This window comes from Brienomyrus brachyistius, chromosome 19, assembly GCF_023856365.1.
Source record: "Brienomyrus brachyistius isolate T26 chromosome 19, BBRACH_0.4, whole genome shotgun sequence".
Lineage (NCBI taxonomy): Eukaryota > Metazoa > Chordata > Actinopteri > Osteoglossiformes > Mormyridae > Brienomyrus > Brienomyrus brachyistius.
The window spans coordinates 16,853,136-16,872,646 of record NC_064551.1 but is presented as its reverse complement, the minus strand read 5'-3'; the positions used below and the strand labels follow the sequence as shown (position 1 = coordinate 16,872,646).

Genomic DNA, 19,511 nt, shown 5'->3' with positions numbered 1-19,511 from the left:
GCAATTTTTTTTTTCTTAGGGTAGGGGATGAATTCGATTTTTTTTTAGGTTTGTATTGAAGTTTCATTTTCCTTTTCATTCATCAATGACTTCATCTTCAAGTATATTATTTGTGAGTAACAGCAGAGAGAGTTACATGCATAAGGGGTTTCAGGGTACATGTGCTCTGACTCTTTGTGTCCATAGGCTGTACTTGGAGGCTTAGCTTAACAGGCTCGAGGTCAAAAAGTCCCCTTTCGCCGTCGATGGCCTGAGCAATGGGGTCATGATGAGCAGCTGCTGATCCTCAGTGACTGGGACCTCGAAGAGGCCCGGCGAGGAAGGGGGGGGGGGCGGTGTAGGGGCGGTCGCTGAGTGGCGCATAACTGCGTATCATCTGAAGGAATGTAAATAAGCACTCAGCGAGCTGATCGCTGGAAGCTTCTAGAAGCTGAAAATATACGTCAAGGGCCAGAGGAAGCAAATGGCTGTTATTTCCACACATAAACGGGCTTGTTTTCCCCAGAAGTGGTATTTAAGGCTAAAACCAAATTCATATTTTGCTTTCTGTATGTATCATTAATTCATTACCAACAAGTATTTGCATTTTTATCGTTAATGTAATCAGTCTACCTGCCTCCTTCTCTAATTGGCTGTCCACACCGTCAGGGGAGCTACAGGGACGGAAGCGTGGATTTTGATGGCGTCCACGGTCCACACGACCCAATTCCAGTTATCTGTTACCTTGGAAACTAAACATAGGAAAGGCTGATGTGTGTAAGATGTGTTAACGAGGAATACACTAATTGAAAGGGAGGGGAGCTGGTAGACAGGAACAAAATATGCAAGGTGTGTGTGAGGGAGGTATAAATGGGGACTGGGATCTAATCACACACTGATGAAGAACATAGAGGACCAGCGGTGACGACAAGCCATGACTCTGGCCGATGGAGCATTTGTTCGATCTCCTCCAGTCAGCCTCCAGTCTCTGTCGAGATCTTTTATCCTTTGGTCTGTGCTCCTCGTTTAAAGCTCACGTTCGCAGTTGGGAAAACAGCCGCTTCGCTCCCCGTAGAAGCGAAAGAGCAGGAACTGGCCACCGGCTCTGCAGCAGAGCAGCTGGGTCTATTTTCTCCCTGCGCTGTGGTCAGACCCCTCCAGTGCAAATGCAGTCCAGATGAGGGCCCAAGTTTGCAGTTATGACCTAAATAGGAGGCTTTGGTACAAATTCTCCCATCGCATCGTGTTGCCCAAAAAATCAACTCCTGCTGGATTTTCAGTAAGCAGAGGTCAGCGCAGACGCGTTCCTGGGGTCACGTAAGCAAGCACGTGCCAGGGGGTATAGGTCCAGGGCGTGCAATTCAACTAATGAGAGCAGAATTTTTATTGGGTTTTTAAATTGTGTGTGTATGTGAGTGTGCAGTGATTGGGACCAAAGCTGGAGCAGTAGACTGATTTTAATGACAAGGTGATGGATGGACTTACAACGATTTAGTGTGCAGCTGATGCTTTTCTTCACAGCTGTTGCTAATGACTGTATCACACACTTGCATTCACAATGTGACACTGTACGAATCCATAGTTCGGGTAAAAAAAAAAATAAAAAATTCATCCCATTGGGGTTTGCATGCAGAACAAACAACAAAAAAAATAAAAAAATAATCCCCACACGTGTACGAGATTTGTCCTCGTTTTTCCTGTAAAGGTTCTGCATGTGTAAGAGTCAGCCAGGTTTTAAGTATCCCAGCTGCTGCAGATGTTTCTTATGAATTCAGGCAAGATAATGAGCAAATTCTGTAGTTTTACTGAGCTGAAGTGTGTCAGTTTAATGCAGCATTTTTTTTGCAGTGGAGTACGTACAATTACACAGTGCATGCCAAGTATGTATGTAAGACCACAGCAGTTCTTAATGGGACATAAACCTCATAATTTATATATATATTAGCTGATCTGTTCATTCGTTTTTCATGCCATCTTAAAATTGTGGCTGTGCGTCTTTTTTTATGCGCCTGTCAACCCAACATACCATAAAAAGCCAAAAAGAGGAATTTGCCCATGAGTCTCTAGCATTCGATTGGCAAACAACCTGCCAAGACTGCACGGTTCACATGTATATTATGCATTTTGCTAGAACAACAGCATCTTTCAGTCGCGAGGGCTAACCCCAAAACCCCACTTGCCATCCTACGAACAACTCCTCTCGTTTGTTATCGTTACCACGCGGCAGTCGCTGGAAAACATCAGAAAGATTCGGCCTGGCAGATGAGGAACTTCTACGGAAGGCTGTTTTTCTGCAAGCATGTTCATGCATCTATGTAGCAATCAACATTCCATGCTTCAAACGCGAACGCACATCAAAATACGTACATTTAGAGAAGGTCTCTTCTTCGAATCCTTTCCGGCTTATTCCTGTCTTTGCAGCGTGCTTTGCATTTGTAGGAATTCATATATTTGAGTCGTCCTGATTCAAACTCACTATTTGATACTGTCTGCTTTTCACAGCCACCTTCATTTAGGGATTTAGCTCCCAAGTGCACTGATATTTGATTTTTCAAAGGATTCACTTAGAACTCAGAAAGTCAAAATAATCCAAGAGTTTCTTATAACCATAATTAATTTTTAACTTGAACCAGCTGTCACCCTAAATCACCTCGTGTCTGAGTGGTTTGTCAGAAGAGGGCTGACAGGTTTTATATCTGAAAATCTTTCCACCATTGGGGGTGATTTTGTGTTCGGCACATGACCCTATATTTAGGGGTCAGAGATATAATATATTACACATGACATCCATATTCCCTTTACTTGTGGTGTCGACATGTGACTTGTGTTCAATACGAGGAACAAATGAAGCACAGTCATCCACAAATAGGACAGTGAAGTGATCAGACTTCCTATAACCAGGCTCCTGCATTAAGTTTATTTGTGTTTATTTCCTCTGAAGCTACTAGGCAAAAATGAACATCAGAGAAAGGTGTCCAACGACTCACCACAACACAGTCACATGTGCATTTTAGCTGCCAAAGAAAAGCGATTTCTCAGAATGTGATCTCTGCAAAACCATGTACTTCTTTACGAGGTTCCCGATTGTGTTAGCAGCACTGGAAAGGAATTGCACTTAGTTGTCTAAATAACCCATAGAAAATCACTCGGGGGGGAGGAGGTCTGCAAAAAGCTAAGCTTCTCCATTTAGCAGCGTGCAGCATCCCACCAGAGCGGGGGGTCACCGTGCCCGGCCAGTGCTCACCAACGCATTGTGCTCCTCTCGGGTTAGACTGAGCACTTTCTGAGAAGGTGCTGCACGCCAGCGGAGTTACAGACTAGAACCTGAGCATTCAGTGTTGTCTACCTGTCACAGAACCTCTAGGTTAGAACATTCATGTTACTTATGGCTAATCTGTCCATCCTGTCTCCATCTTCACCACAAGAACAACCCGCTTATAATACCAATGCCGGTCAGCCCACCGGGGGTGCCATATTCTGAGGGGGCGCCAACGCAGTGCCGCATGGGATTCGAGCCGCACTGCTTAACATGCCCCATTCATGCCACTGTAACGTGCTCCCCCCCCCCTTCCCCCCGATTTAGCACAGTTATATTTATGTAAATCAGATAACTTGCATATGTTAGAAATGTATTTCACTCAGCTTGAAGGCGAACAGGGAACGTAACCTTTCGATCTGGAGCAATGATGCTTGGATGTTTATCTATGTTAATGTCATTTGCAAACATGTTTTCTGTATTTCCTTCCCCTACGATACATGCAGGCCCTGCCTCTGTTTTGACCAGAGCCTAAAAAGGTGTTTAACAAAGAGAACTCAGTCTATATATTTTCCAATTCTATAAAATAAATGGACAGACCTCAGTCTTCTATGCTTCCTTGGACATTGTGTTCCAATCCTATATTTTATCGTGATTATACATAAATACACATATTACGTATTTACATAAAAGTGGTTATAATAGAAATAAATACACAATAAAAATCTGAGCATTATACTTCATGACTGGTATTGCACCCTTTTGAAAATGTACATCAGAAATGCTTTTCAAAACCATTAAAGGAATAATCCTCTGATTAAGATATTTATTTTCCCAACTTTTGTAGACATAAATATATTCATATTTCTTTTTTTTTTTTTCAAAATAGCAGTTTAAATTTCATTTTCTATATATGTATAAATAGGAATCTTCATTGGGGAAATAAAGTGTCAATAATATTGTTCTCATTTCACCGGCAACCGCAGCCTTCAACGACCATATCCTGGTAGTTTTTCAAGATAATTTTTTCATATTCATCTAGGTAGAGCAGGGAGATGGGGCTCAGCTCTGTGGGGACACAGCAGGCCCGGGGAATGTTCGTATTCACCGAGTTAACCAAAGTCTGAACTATGGCGTGATTGGTGGAGTTCAGGTGATCGGCCAATGGGAACGGGCACTCTCCGTGACAGTAAAAGGCGTGGTAGCCCGGCGGAGCCACTATCCAGTCATTCCAGCCCACGTCGCTGAAGTCCACGTATAGAGAATACCTCCTGCAGCTGGTTTTGTGCTTCTTCCTCTGTTTGCCCTTGGCCTGCCGCTTCTCTCGCGTGTGAAGGACGTTGCCATTCCCGTCATGGCTGAACGTCACCAAGAGTGGCCTCATCTGAGGCCAGGAGTCCTCGTCGGCGTGCAGAGACCTGCTCACCCTGACATGCCTCTTCGCCTCCTGGCTCTGGCTGTCTAGGTGGACCACCTCCACCACAAATCCCAGGTTGGAGTGGCCCTCCATGGTCCACCGTGTGACAGCGAGGCTCACGTCGAAGCTCTCCCATTTGCTCAGGCTGTGCTGCACCAGCCTGGTATCCAGAAGTCTTATGATTGGTTCTTCGGAAGAAAGTGCAGGCTTCAGGACTTCATATATGTTGATGCGGTGGTAACCACTGCTCCCATTGTTGATGGACTCCATCACCTGGTCCCGGAAAATCCTCAGCTCCGCTGACGTGACGAGCTCAGAGTCAGGAATGGAGGTGATATTGAAGAAGAACTGCTGTGTGGTCTTTCCGCTGAGGCTGGAGAGCAACTCCAAGGATTCTGGTGGCATAAAGCAAAATGGGACTGAGCATCAAAGATGTTGGCAAAACCTGAGATCAAAGTTAACCACATGTTTGTCTGACCGGCATCTGCTAAATCTTCTAAGGTGACAGTCACTGGGAAATGTCTCACATATATGTGTGTGGAAAATAAGGCACAAGTGTCATGCATGCATTCAGGTATTAAAAGAAAGTCACTATGTGAACTATGGTAAGTTGCACAAAGCAGAATATTTGCTGAAATGCCACATGCTCTTCCATGGATTTAGATGTACAACCTCTAGGTACTTCGACTTTACCCAAGCTGTTGCCTGGGGGTGGGGGGGGGGGGGGGGTTGATGCTCAATACACTACAAAAGGGGTCTTTTTTTAATCTGGGTGGGAAGAAAAAAAATGGAAAATCATCTTCTCTGTCCCCATTTCTACTCATAGCCAGACACAAAGAACACAAAACATGGGGAGAGGGGGGGTTTTCATCTCTTCTATCTGGGGGGGAAAACCCTGTTGTCTTCAAATCTCCCTGAGCGAAGCCTGAGAGCAGCTCCTCTCGAAAGGAGAACCGTTCTCTGAACACGTTGGCGCACGCCCACCATGCCGAACCACACATCGTGTCCTTAATCGTGAATAGAAATCACGCCCCACAAAAGGCCGCATATAACATTGGTTCACACGTTTCACTAATCATTTGACATGCAGTCTGAGTGGGAGGGGCACAGGTTCTAACCCCAAGAACTATCTTATAATGCACCCTTACATCAACTTACATCTAAATACAGCAAACGACACTCATCTATGTAACTGCAACATGGTGGATGTGTACAATATTATACTAACAAATTCATATTTTAGCATCGGACATAAACAGGACCGACTGGTCACAAAGTGCATTAAGAATCACTGCAAGATAAATTTTAGTTATAATAATGCATCACCAGCTTTAACTATCTAGAACAACTGCTTAGACTGCTTATCACCTGGATTCCGGTTATTATCATATTAATCATAACATCCTAACTGAATATTTGTTCCAAGTGTCAGCTGACGAAGTTGAGATGGATGAAGAATGTAGAAAATCACATCTGTAAACAGTGGACATGTACATAGTCTTGAATGGAATCCCCTGCGTGAACTGAAAGAACACTGTGTGATGTAGCGTCACAGGAATATTTAAGACTCGTTCTAGACCATATCTTACAATTATCAGAAATGGGTAAACCATGCTAACATCTTGGGGCATAAACCTAGAGGAAGAGCAGGGCTCAGATGGGGTTAGACTGTAGCTACAGCAGAGATGTAAACCCACGAAGAAATTGAGCTTTTGCCTGCGCATTTTCTGTACAAAACAAAGTTTTCTTAGGAAAAAGAAGAAAAAAAACATCTGTGTGCGTGAAAGTGAAACGCGATAGGCTAACTGGCGCGAACACCTCTCAATGAGGATTATGATTTAACACCACACAGTATTAAGAACGATTAACAATGATAAAAAGAGGATCTTATACAACGTTTAGCAGCTGTTTCATATAAATCAGTTTTCGACAGCTGAAATGTTTAAAAACCCCATCTCTTATATTGAATTTCAAAAGCAATAATAGGTGTATTTATGTATAACCCGCACAATAGGAAACAATGTAGCCACATAATATGATGTGCAATAACATATAGACTATGCATTTGTTTTTAATAATGTCATACTCCTACGAGGTTTTCGCAAAAGAATTACTACCTTACTGGATAATCCGCTGAATGCAAGAACGAAGTGTTGCGAGTTTCTATGTATTTATTTTTCTTTTGTTTTCAGGATGTTTTAGTTTATTTTTACAGGAACGAAAACACTCACTACTCAGAAAACTGGTTCTATATCTTAAAATAACTTCTTTATAACAATGGCGACGTTTAGTAGTAATATGGCGTTGAAAATGATTTTGTCTGTTTACTCGAACCTTAGAAGTTTCTCCAGTGAGAAGAACTCCATGTTACTTTAAAGGGTACAATGTCCAAATTTGTGTAATGAAATGTGATCTTGCGGTTACCATGCCATGAACATCACTGCCGGTGCCCCGTTGCCCTATCTCCCGTTGTACAATAAACTACAGTCCGTGCAGGGAGAAAATTGTTTTCAGGCTCAACATAAACTGTATAAATTATTTACAGGCACTCATTACATTCGGAGCATGGAAACGGCCAGCAGTCCTCATGAGGGGATCAAGCATCATGACTAAACCAAAGTAATTTTCTTTACAACTTGGGGGTAGGAGGGGGGGGTCTTCATTTTACTTTGTATATGTTTTGCAAACCATATGAAATAGACCTTCCTGCAATACAATACCACAACATAAGCAACGTCGGACCGCAGAAAATGACGCTTGTCTTAAATGATCATGTTTGATCGTGTGATCATAATTTCCAAGTGGCCGGAGAAGTTGTTTGTGAACCCATCTCATGCAGCTTTACTATAAAGCAAAACTTGATTGACTTTGAATTGTGTCTATAAACTGTGTCGATCCAAAATGTTCTACTATATAACTCGTAGAGATCGGTGAAGGTGCGTCAGAAAGACTTACCTTCATGGTGAAAACTTCTAATAGTATTTGCATTGCTGGCGGACCTCTCTAAATGCTTCCCCAAAGCACTCCTCGGCCGGCTGAGGTTCTGTTCCCGATTCCCGGAATACAGGTGGTAGAGGTCCACCATGTATTGGGGCACTACGGCCAGCTTGCTTGGTGTTGGTCTCCGCTTTAGTCCAAACATGTTGAGGAGACGAAGCTCGAAATCGTTGAGGATACTTTCTGATTGCTGCGGGCTTTGCCTGCTGGACTCGCTGAATTTCCTACGGCCAACCTCCGGGATCAGTCCGGCCGAACCTCCGAGCAGCACCTGGCCGAGCATCAGCACCATGAGCCCGCGGACCAAAGCAACCATGATCGATCTGTTCCTGGAGCGGAGTTGTCAATACTCGAGGGCTGCAGTCATATGAGGTGCATTAAAGCCTGTGCTTTGGGATGTTTACCGCAAGACGTGGCCATGAGGACAGTATTCTTCCATAGGAAGCATTTAAGGCAAGGAGGTTAAAAGGACGACATGCTTCTTTGAAGTAAAGAACAAAAAGCCTTGGAAATAGTATACCTGCTGGCTAAAAAATGCAATGGGTGGCAAACCAGAACGCTAAAGAGTTAAAAGTGATAAAAAAGAGGGGGAAAGAGTTTTTAAAGCAGTCAAAATATGACAACAAAATACCCACACAAAGAAAAAAAAATCAAAGAATTGTTGGAAAAGGAAAGAGCATACAAAAACGCTCAATTACTCAGAGATAAGACGGTGAGACATTTGGCGTGTGAAATAAAAGACAGCAGCCGCCTTCACAGCTTTAAGAACTTATGAAGCATGAAAGAATATAGTGATGAGAGAGATTAATAGGAGCGGCGTTTGAGCGGAGGAGAGACTGCGACCGCGCTACACGCGTGGATCTCCTCAACATGACGCTTAGGTGTTGTGTCTGATATAAGATTAGATCATAGACTCACAGGTGTGCAATTTAATCTACTTCAGCTGTACAGGGCAAGTCTACAACTAGGAAAGGCAGTTGTCCTAAAGAAAAACGTCCAAGATTATAAGACAAGAAATCCAAAATAAAAACGCGTTATAGACTCTTAGGAGGTTGTTGTTGATTTAAATATATATTCCAAATATGAGTCTTAGAAAAATCATCCAGATCTGTTAGAATACTTTGCAATCATCATAGTCTTTACGACAAAATGGGAGCTCTAGTGAGTACACGTAGTCCAAAAATAATATAAAAAGAATCAGTCTCGCATTTAAATGCGAAGTGCTGTTCAGATATTTAGCTTATTTCCATTATTGATCCGTCGCAATTGTTGACCAGCAACCACGATTTAACGCGCTGTTACCTACGAGGAAGCAGTGCGTCCGGCCGTCGCTGTCGCTTTGTTGTCCAGTAAATTCCCACATCAGTTCATGTTATTCTCCACAGCTGTCCCGCGGAAAGCAGAAAAGAGCCTCCACGGCAGAGACCACCTCCTGCACATATTTTCAGCAGCTGTGGACTTTGCTGTAATCGACTTTGTAGATGTGAGTTTGCCTATAGAAAAAAGGGGGAAGGAGTACAAAACGGGCAGGACCGATCTAGGCTAAAAGTGATCTCACTGGATATTTGAAGCAGAAGCCAATGGTAAAAGCAAATTTCGGGGAGTTTCCTGACATTTAGTGCAGTTCGTTTGCTCCCCTGACAAGTGAAGTTTTTTGAGCGTCTCCCTTATTTAGGGTGAGATGATTCAATTGATTCCCACCGTCGGGTTTCTGTTGCTCGGTGATGTCACTAAGCCAAGGCTGACTGACTTGTCTGTCGGCGAGGCAATAGCACCTCCTGGGTTTATTACACACGGGGGTTGAGGCTTTTATAGGCGTATACCTGCTCAGATGGAATCCCACACTCCAAATCTAAATCTTAATCTATGAAACAGTTTATTCGGAGCCGCAAAATGAAGCACTCAAATACACAATAAATAAAAAGTAAGCCTTTTTCCAACTGATGCATAAATTAATGGTACATATATGTAAACTAGCGACAGTATTTATGGCTATTAAGTAGCTTGACTACTTCTGGAAATATGTTGGGCCTGTGCTACTTACAGATCTGTCCGGATTGGCAAGGATCGATAATCGTTGCCTGTTTGTAAATGACGGCTCACCATTACAAGCACCTGAAGTACGAAGAAAAGCATAAACGCTGAATGGATTTAACTGCCTGTATTTTGTCTTCTAGTACTAAGAGAATGATCTGGAGAAGAAGAAGTGTATAATAGACGCAGTGCGCCAACGTGTGGATGTAGGAGCAGAAGCTGCTTGTTGGAGGTGTAAAGTAAAACAACATTTCCCTAATGCCTGCTGCAATTTCAATTACATCTATCTAATAAATATAATTTATAAATAAACTCATGCCTGGACTGACCCAGTGGCATAACAAGCATTTTATTGGGCCGATGAGTTTGTCGGTCGGTAAAATTTATCGTGGGGACCCTACCCCTCCCACCCGCTCGGAAAAAATTATCATCGGAGTCCCCAAAGTCCAGGGTTTTTAATAATCGATTTTTAATCCCAGTCCAGCCCAGAGACTGTACTGCATGCTTGGAAACGTGGTTATTAAACATAACCCAGGCATTACCATCAATAGACGAAGACTACAATTATAACAAACATTATTCCAAGTTAATAGTTTAAAAACGACATCGTTTAAAGTAATACATTCTTTTACACAGAGTGTCGTACATACAGATTTTTTTCTAACACAGTGTGTTTAAACCGATTCAGTATTTTAATTTGTTCTACATTTATATAGGCCTACCAGGCAGCCATGTAATAAAAGATGTAAAACCACGAGACTGTGGCTTGTACTACCTCTGAGCAAGATACGTAACGTGAACTTCTCCAAACATATTCGCAGATATATGGCTAAAAACAACTGTTATGCTACTAAAACTACTTAAAAAAAATTTGATGCCGTAGGTTACGTGGTTTGGCATAAAGGTAATTAAAGTTATGTAGGTTTATTTCTACAGGTAGGCCTGTTTGGCATGAGTCCAACCCGTTTTACGGGCTATTTCAAATTTAAAGTCCTACTCTCGATCACAAAGAACGGCAGTAATTTGTCTCAAATTATTGATCAAGAGGTGCCAATTGCTGGACGGAGTTCTTTTCTTCCATTGTTACTTTTAATTGGCTATAGTTTGGCTGAATTGCCCTCTATCGTGGATCAGGGCATGAATAATACATACGCGTTCCCCCAGCAAAGGTGTGAATGTCTTATCAGCGCTTTGCTGCCACAGGACAAGACGTGTAGATTGAATTAAATGAGAGCAGATTTCTGCATGCAAATGTAATATGTGATAATCCGAGTCCTTGCAAAACAGGGCAGAATGAAATAACAATAATCTATCTAAACTACTTGATGTTCTGAAAAGAAAGTGAGTGAAAAAGCGAAAGTCGATCCGTTTAAATGTGCATGTTTGGTTTGGACGGGTTTTTAAGGTCTATTTCCAGCGTACGCAGTGTACTCCAGCTGACAAGCCAAAACAACATGTCTTTGCATCAAAAAGAGACTGCCTGAAACAACGACACTGGATACGCTCCGAAGCGGTGTTTATCCAGCAAGACCCCCATCATATATTAGCGTACGAAAACCCGCACTAAACTACGGCGCAGGTTTGATTGGGGGGAGAGGGGGGGGGGGGGGGGGGTGGTAACGCAGTTTGGCAAGAAGAGGTGCTAGTTTGTGGGGAGATAGGGAGAGAGATTAAGGAATTAATTTTGTTTCAGAACAATGATGCATATCACCATTTTCTCAGGAGTATCGACTTACAGTATCATAAGTAGTTCAACTTCATGTGACATATAAACGTCAGTCTGTTGCTTTAATACAGTTTCCACCTACCATATACGTCATAAATAAATCTACAAGGGTTCGCACACCATATTCAACATTACCTTGTATTCAGCTGAATATACAAGTTTTCACTAATGCAAATTGATCGAAAGACGTGAATCATTCTAAGATGTTTATTACTGACCCCAGTCTGGGCATCAAATGTAAATGACGTAGTTTAACGTTTAATGCGTGTCTGTTGTGAGGTGACGTGTAGCGCGTTGCTGCCAACTCTCACGCATCTTGCGTGACACTCCCGCAAGAAATCTTACGGCAGATCTGTATTATTGCATTATAAACCTAATCTATATGATCTATTATATAAATATCTGTTATTCCGTTATAAACGTATATAAAATTAGCAATATCAAACGCGTTGAGGTAGTTCGCAAAACCTACAGACTATTTACAAGGTAATAAAACTGTTAAATACATGTAAATGAGAGTGAGACTCGATCGTCTCGAATTGAAAATCTGAGTCCAGCCAGATGCCCAAAATTGGCAACCTAGTAGCGTGAACCCTCACCGTCGTCTGCAGTACGTGCGTTTACAGACTACAGATCAACGTACTGCGTCAAAAACTGAGATCTCCTGAGAGCATTTCTAAATACGATAAAGTATGAGATTAACGGTACTAAGTCTAAACTCATTGCTGTTCGTTTTTTCCTCACAGCAAACCTTTGCTTCTTGATTACCAGTATTTTTCGTTAGAGTCTGTCTGTTATTTACCTAAAGCTAATCGTGTTCATATGTATAATAATGTGTTCGTAAATCAATATTAAATCCAGCTTTTTCAGTAAATGCAAGAAAATATAACAATGTAACAACTACACCCATTTTATGCAGATATTCCACCCAGTTTACATTTTAGTCTATTTAGCAGACACTTTATCCAAATGCTGTGTACATTTCTCAGAAAGCAGAGTCAGACAGTCCCTGGACCAATTGGGGATTAAAGGCTTTGCACAGGGGCCCAAGGGTGAAATCACCCTGCTGACTTTAGGATTTGAACTGGCAACCTTCCGACCATAAGCACGGCATGCTAACCTGCTGAGTTGCACACTGCCCCTTAGTGAAAGAAGATCATCAGTCCAGGCAGTGGGGTTAAGCATATATAACCTGTATGCAGTATTCATCACTGTCGGCTGCTGAACCTGCTTCAGGACGGATCATAAGCCTTTTAGATCTGGGAAGATCCAGACACAGCATTCGTGCTTCCTATTCAGCTATGGGTGTCTTGGGAGAGGGGCAGGTTTTACGACATCACAGGAGCTGCCTGAAAGCACCGTAATCCCACATAGGCTGAGAGGCTCCGGGTATCTGATGATGCTTGAGTCCAGCGATTCTTCTATCCTGTCTGCCAGCACCGCGTCTGATCAGATGACTGGCTTTAGCTTCTCCGCTGCAGGTCATGGTCTCTGACCTCTGCCATGCACCCTGACTGGATTAGGAAGCTTCGTGCTTGGTATGTTTCATGGGCTTAGAGTGATAGAGGTGGAGGGGGTGGAAGGTGGCCCAACGGACCCCCCCCCCCCCCGTTCATGATGAGTGCCTTGTGACACGCACACCCCCCAGCCTTGATAAGGCCACGGCCTCTCCTGCTCACCACTCAATGTAAAATGTACATACAGCAACATGTATGGCTTTAATCGAAAGCCTTTAAAGTTATATATCCTGTCAGTTGTGACGGGACGCATGTAAATGTGGAACCAGCTACTCTGGAAAGATACCATTAGGACTCTCCATTCTCTTCAATTGTTCTGAGAACTTTCACAATATCACGCATGCAAAGGAATATCTGCCAAATGTACAAGGGGTGCAGGTACCCACCCCCCAAACGACTCGGCAATTACGATAGTTGGGGGCCCCAACTATTTTTTCCCACACAAGTTGCGTACCATTCAGAGCATTACAGCCGCGAGCAGCACGACCGTCAGACATCGCAGACCTCAGGGTCTAACAGCTGATATGTTTCATCTTCATAGGGTCGACCTGTTCCTCTGTCCGACACTGAATTCACCCAGGATGTCGGAACAGTGACAGTCTTTCAGGACTCAGCTCTGCCGAGTCCCTGTTCAGTGGCAGTGCGGAGAGACCAGCAAGTCCACCTTTCATCAGACGCATTCCAGACGTCGCCGGTGAAAGTGTCTCCAGAACAAAGCAGATTGATCCACTTCCTCCACACCAGCAGCTCCTGGGATAAACTTTGCACTCACATTCCATTGCGTACGTGCGGTTAGTTAGAGCATGTTAACAGTGATCTATACTACTAACAACACAACTAACAAGCCCTGGATGGTGTATTCCTTAGAGCCTTTTCACTTATCAGCACTGAAAATTTGTTATGAAAGCAACCAACAGCAATATAAATGTATCATGAATCATATATTATACATGTATTAAATTTAAGATTTCAGGTTCCTCTGGTCCTCTGCTGGGCTGGGTATTAGCACAGATTCCCCGATTCCATTCGATTTGATTCGAAGCAGATCACACCCAGCAATATCAACTTTCTCTTCACATAATTTGCTTTTATTTGTTTTGCTGTTATATAACATGAATTCACGTCACTGGAAGCAGTGTATCGGATATGATTGGCGTGAGAATAAAACCCTACCCGACTTGCATTCACGTGTTGGAGTACACCATTACCATGGCCGTGATAGAATTCACAAAATCCATCCTTCGAAGCATGCAGTCTACGAAGGTGTAGCCTCTCTTGGCTGCGTCCTTCAAAGGTCAAACAGAAAGCATTGTTAAATGGGACGGTCTGCCCAATGGATAATTCCTTATTTGCGTTACCGGCAGTTCCCGCCCTTAACCTCGAGTCACGAAGCGCCGCTCCTATCGCCTAGCCGGGACACGCCCACTTTACCTCTGTGCAATGAATCTTGGGATATGTTGTGCTTTGATGGATCCATCAGATGGATCTATTGCAACTCCACAGAAGAAGAACACATTTATAGGTCACATTTGAAGGGGAAATGGGACAGTGTTAGTGTGTTTGTACTGTTGTATTGAATTTGGTCTTTGAACTCAGCCTTAGAAGGATGCAGCCACTAAATTTGGACAATGCCCATGACTGGCTATGTAACAAGATGGTAGTGTGAGGAAACTGTGCAATATTATTGCAATTTTCCTACAGGCGAGTAAGAGTAAGAGGACCGATACATGTAAAATTCAGCGAACATATTTTCAAAGTCATGCAGAAAGAGTATGAATTAACTAGGCTGATCTTGGAATTTTGTGAGCTGATATCAAATTGTCAAAATCATGGTCACGATTAATCATAAAATGGACATTTTTCTCATCCCTAGTCTTCTGTCTTGCCGGCATTACTAATGACACCCTGTGCTTGTTTACTTTAAGATCAAGCAGTCCGGACTTCAGAAGGAAGATAAAATGGGCTTATAAATGGTTTAATTATCAGTTCCTGACCTCAGAACAACAGGTGCATGATTACTGGATGCCTGTTGGTTTTCAGGCCATGTATAACACAGCGCTTGCTGTAATGTCCACGGTTCAATGCCAGTTGCTATGAGTGTTTACCCATAATGCTGCTGAAACAGTCTTGAGGACTCATGTACAGGAATGATAGCTCTGCTCAGATCTGCAAGATTGCGGTGCTTACCGTTGATGCTTACCGTTGCTTTTGATGTTTGGCACAGTCGTTCTAAGCTGATAGGCCTCCAGTCTCAAGTTATCGAGGCTGAGTTTTACATGCCAAGATCCATGAGTGCAGCCTCTCAAAAATCCGAAGCTTTCCGTCAACGATGAGCCAAACAAGACCTTTGGATCGTCAATGCAGATTCAACGGAAATGGCACAGAGGAGGAAGCAGCACATAAACCACTTTCCACACTGATAACATTTTTATAATGTACTTTTATGTATAAATGGAAACAGCCCATAATTAATGTGCATCTTGTATGTTTACACTGATGATGCAAAACATATTCTGCACCAAATTACATTGTTGTGCATCATGATATATTTTTACTTAAAATGTTTACGCAGCTGGGTTTACAAGTTTGATTATTATTATCATGAAAACCACTCAACTCCTACGTTGCCATCCAGCTGCCAAAAGATGGCCTCCTCTACTTCTTTTCCACTTATATCTGTCGTCCAGGATTAATTACACTCAGCCTCTTTCCATGTTCTTGAGGCTCCGTGTTTAAGGGCAGAAAGGGGAACCCTCGAGAAAATAAAAAACACAAATTCATGTTCCTGAATCATATAAACGCCCATAAAAATCAGAAATGAAAAGACCTTGTAAAATACCCTCACAGCAGGACCACGTCTATAAAAAATATTCATATGAAATACAAATAAAAAAAACACTGCTTCACAGAGAGGTTTACTGGGTACAGTAAAGTCCACAGTATTTGTCGTTGGTAAAAGATGTATCAAGTCAAAGCATACAATGGCGGTCTGCATGCTTAATATCGTTTAAATCCGAGTTTAGGTGTACAGCCTTCATGAGATCCTTGGGAAAAAGATATTTAATGTGAGGATTTAATAATTCTGCGGTTAAGTCACTGTATTCTTAGGAAATTCCAGAGCATATCAAACATCAGCGTACCCACTTGGATTCCTATGCTCTGTTGTGATTAGAAATATTAAAAAATAACTATGGTTCCTGTCTGTCTTCCACCTTAAAATGAAATGGATTCTGCTTATGTTAGATATAGCCTTGGTACATTGGTTATGGGGGGGTTTCGCAGTAGGTACTACTAGCATTTTTGTGGGTCAATCCTTAGATTCATTCAAGTCGGTAGTAGGTTAAATTTTACGATGATTAACAATGAGCTGAACAACTCCTCTCATATACAGAACTTCACATATGCATATCCTCTATAGACTGTAAGTTGATTTATGACAAACTGTGTAAAAAACAGTGATTGGCCTACAATCATGTGCTTTTCTCACTTGCAGTGCATTGGGGAACCTTGGTGGGTTTGTAGGCGCCTATGTAGCCTAGCTGTAGGTCTGAAATCATAAATGACACTCAAAACTGCAGTAATGATCAATCGAAAGATTTTCACTGTGAAGCAGTCAGCTCACTGCTTGCACTGCGGGTGTTCCAGTTTAATAGCGTCACCTCTTTGATTTTTTGGCATCACATAAGCTGTAAAACCGGAAAAGACAACGTGGGATTCCCTCATACTTTGTTTTAGGATCATATAGAACCCAATATAGACTTTTATTACTGCTTCTCTGCTCCCGATAATTCCATCTGTTTTCCACCTATAGTAAATTGTGTACCTTTCCTTTTAAACACATTGACCTTCGTACGTTTTTATTTTCCCCTTCTTTAATCAGTTTGACAGACCTTTTAAGTAGACTGTTTAGGTTTCTCTCTGTTTGTGCACATGAAAGAGACGGAGATGAGCCCTCTGTGTAAACTCGCATGTTAAAAGCAAAGGTCAAAATGAAAAGTGCTCTTTGGAAGAGACCTTCTGCATTCCCTGTGCCGCTGCCCTCGGAGAGGATCTGTCCTAATTACAGAGCGGGGGTGATACAGGATCCCCACCTGTGTCACCATCCAACCGACGCGAAATAAAGAGCTAACTTCGCGCAGTTTTTGTGCACCGGTTACGAAGCAGGCTGGGATGATGGTACATATTCGAAATCCACACTTTTATTTGCTGTTATTCCGATCTGGGCCCATGTCAATCTTGTAATTTTGAATACGGTTTAGTGGCAGAGTTTTCTATAATAGACACCCAGTTGCACGGCTCATCCATCAATCTCAATTAAAGGGGCAGTGGAACAGTTTTAAAAAGCTCTCCATCTTCTTGATTAACTACATTTTTTCCCCCTGGGGGTTCGCTTTGAGCAGCTGGTTGCACTTAAGCGGTAAAATGTAAACCTTGACACTGCCTGTTTATGTAGCCCAAGCTTGTAATCATGGAAACGTGTAATCGACTGACACGTGGGACCTTTATGAGCTTGATTTAAAGGGGACGGCGCCCCAGCTAGGTGTCCTGTTCTGCAGCCACACGGCCGGAAGGGGAACCCCGAGCCATTGTTGGGTCTGGAGCATTCATTGGGGGAAACATTTGTGACGTGTGAGGATTTACAGCTAAGTAGAGGCCAGAGAATGTTATGGGCCACAGTTTAAGTAGCGTATGGAGGCCAGAGCCAATGTGAAGCGCTGAGTGAATCGTAGACATGAGAATGGACACCTGGGTCAAATCTGCCTGCATCCGTCAAACCTGCAAAACAAAAACTAAACAAAAAAAAAACAGAAATTGTGCTTAATGTTGCTATTAGATTATATCACTAGATAGTTTCTCTTTAAGCATGACTTATTCAGTTATATACAGTCATAATAACGTGGAAAGTATTGAGAGGTTTGGGACGTAAGACTTTGTATTTGTTTTCTCATGGCAGTGGTGTGTAGCTGCGCCATGCGATGGGCTGGTGGCCCATCCTGGGTTGTTCCCTGCTTTGCATCCTGTAGCCAGGATAGTCTCCGGACCCCCCACTATCCTGAATAGGACATGTGGTTTCAGAAAATGGATGGATGGATGGATGGATGAATGGGTGCATGGATGGATGGATGAATGGATGGATGGGTAGATGGATGGATGGGTGGATGATGGATGGATGGATGAATGATGGGCAGATGGGTGGATGGATGGATGGATGGATGGACTTTCTCTTGGCCTACATACACAGGCCATGAATGGAGCATTAAAGACAAAATCAACCCGGTAGATCAGCCCTGTGTAAACCTTATTAAACCTCAAGTTATCAAATACTGGTCTATTTAAAACATTGGCACAAAACAAATCCAAGTTCATATACAAGAAACCTTTCTACAATTTATCTCAATGACTTGGAAAAAATCAAGAGATCAATCAGAGACTAGCTTCATTGGCCCAGGCGTCCTAGGGCCCACAGCGGAAGGGGGGGCATGCAGATCAGGTTTACCTGGCCACACTGCGGGTCACATGATCACACGAGTCGAGATTTGGTGCCTCGATAAAAAATAACGACAGTTTGTATATCTACCCCTGCCACACAATGAATGATAAGCTGAGATTCATAGAGGCGCCGTTTTGAGTGAACAGACACAAAGTAATATTGCCATGTGCGTCCATTCATAAATAGGAAGCAGCAGTTTGAATAGCGTTTTTCACCAAAAGGGTTTTGATTATTCTTCATAATTTTTTTCATATGTAGGCCTACATAACGTGACATTGGGGTCTAATGGTTCCCCACCAGTAGCACACAAAAGTTCTTGTGTGTCTCATCCACACAAAAGTAAATGTATATTTTCTAATTAAAATACATGCATGTTTAATGCCTTTGTCTATGAGGAAAGACCTTTTCATTGGGGGAAATTCCCTTTAACAACTTTGGAGTTAGGGCTTTCCATGTGTAATTCATGATGCCAATAAAAGATCATAACATTATCACCACAAATTTACAACTTATAATTAACAAATAGGAGAAATACTCTAAAGACAGCTGATTCAAACGTAATAAGAGACTTCAGAGAGAAAGAGGCGAGTGTGCATTCATTACTAAAATATTCTTTCATCCCCATAATCTCAGGGTAAACTAGTCCTTTTATGACGTTTAAAATTGTCTGTAACAAAAATTCTATAAAATGATTTATGTTTCATTATGTGGTTATCTTTAAAATTTTTGGTTTTCTTTGAAAATTTGTTGAGTGATGGATCTGACCTGACGCGTGGTCTGAAAGAGTTATATTCTTAGGATGCCTCTAATTTGGGAAAATAATCAGCGTTTTTTCGTTTTTTTTTCATCCTAAGGCAGCCTAGACGGAGGCAAAACTTTGCTGTTATCGCTTACATTATTGGCATGAAAAGGTTAGCGGGAAACCGCATGCACAGCGAGATGAAAGCCGGCTCTTATCTGGGAGATTATTAAGGAAAAGCACACCGACAGCCCCTTATTAAACGCCGTCCCGCAGCATCTTTTGAACATAAGAGAAATATTTCCAACACTGATCTTGTACCGTGATAGAGACAGGTGTTTTGTATGCACTGTGT

General features: G+C 42.4%; 1 protein-coding gene across 1 annotated transcript; it reads right to left on the bottom strand.

Annotated features, from left to right (window-relative positions):
* Positions 1–1,418: 1,418 nt before the first annotated feature.
* bmp2b (bone morphogenetic protein 2b) lies at positions 1,419–9,392 on the bottom strand. The gene is made up of 3 exons (XM_048985320.1): positions 8,956–9,392; positions 7,608–7,920; positions 1,419–5,047 (listed from the first exon to the last, which is right to left on the bottom strand). Exons 1-3 carry the CDS (start codon positions 9,010–9,012, stop codon positions 4,206–4,208), a joined length of 1,212 nt encoding a protein of 403 aa, XP_048841277.1. The 5' UTR covers positions 9,013–9,392; the 3' UTR covers positions 1,419–4,205.
* Positions 9,393–19,511: the final 10,119 nt, after the last annotated feature.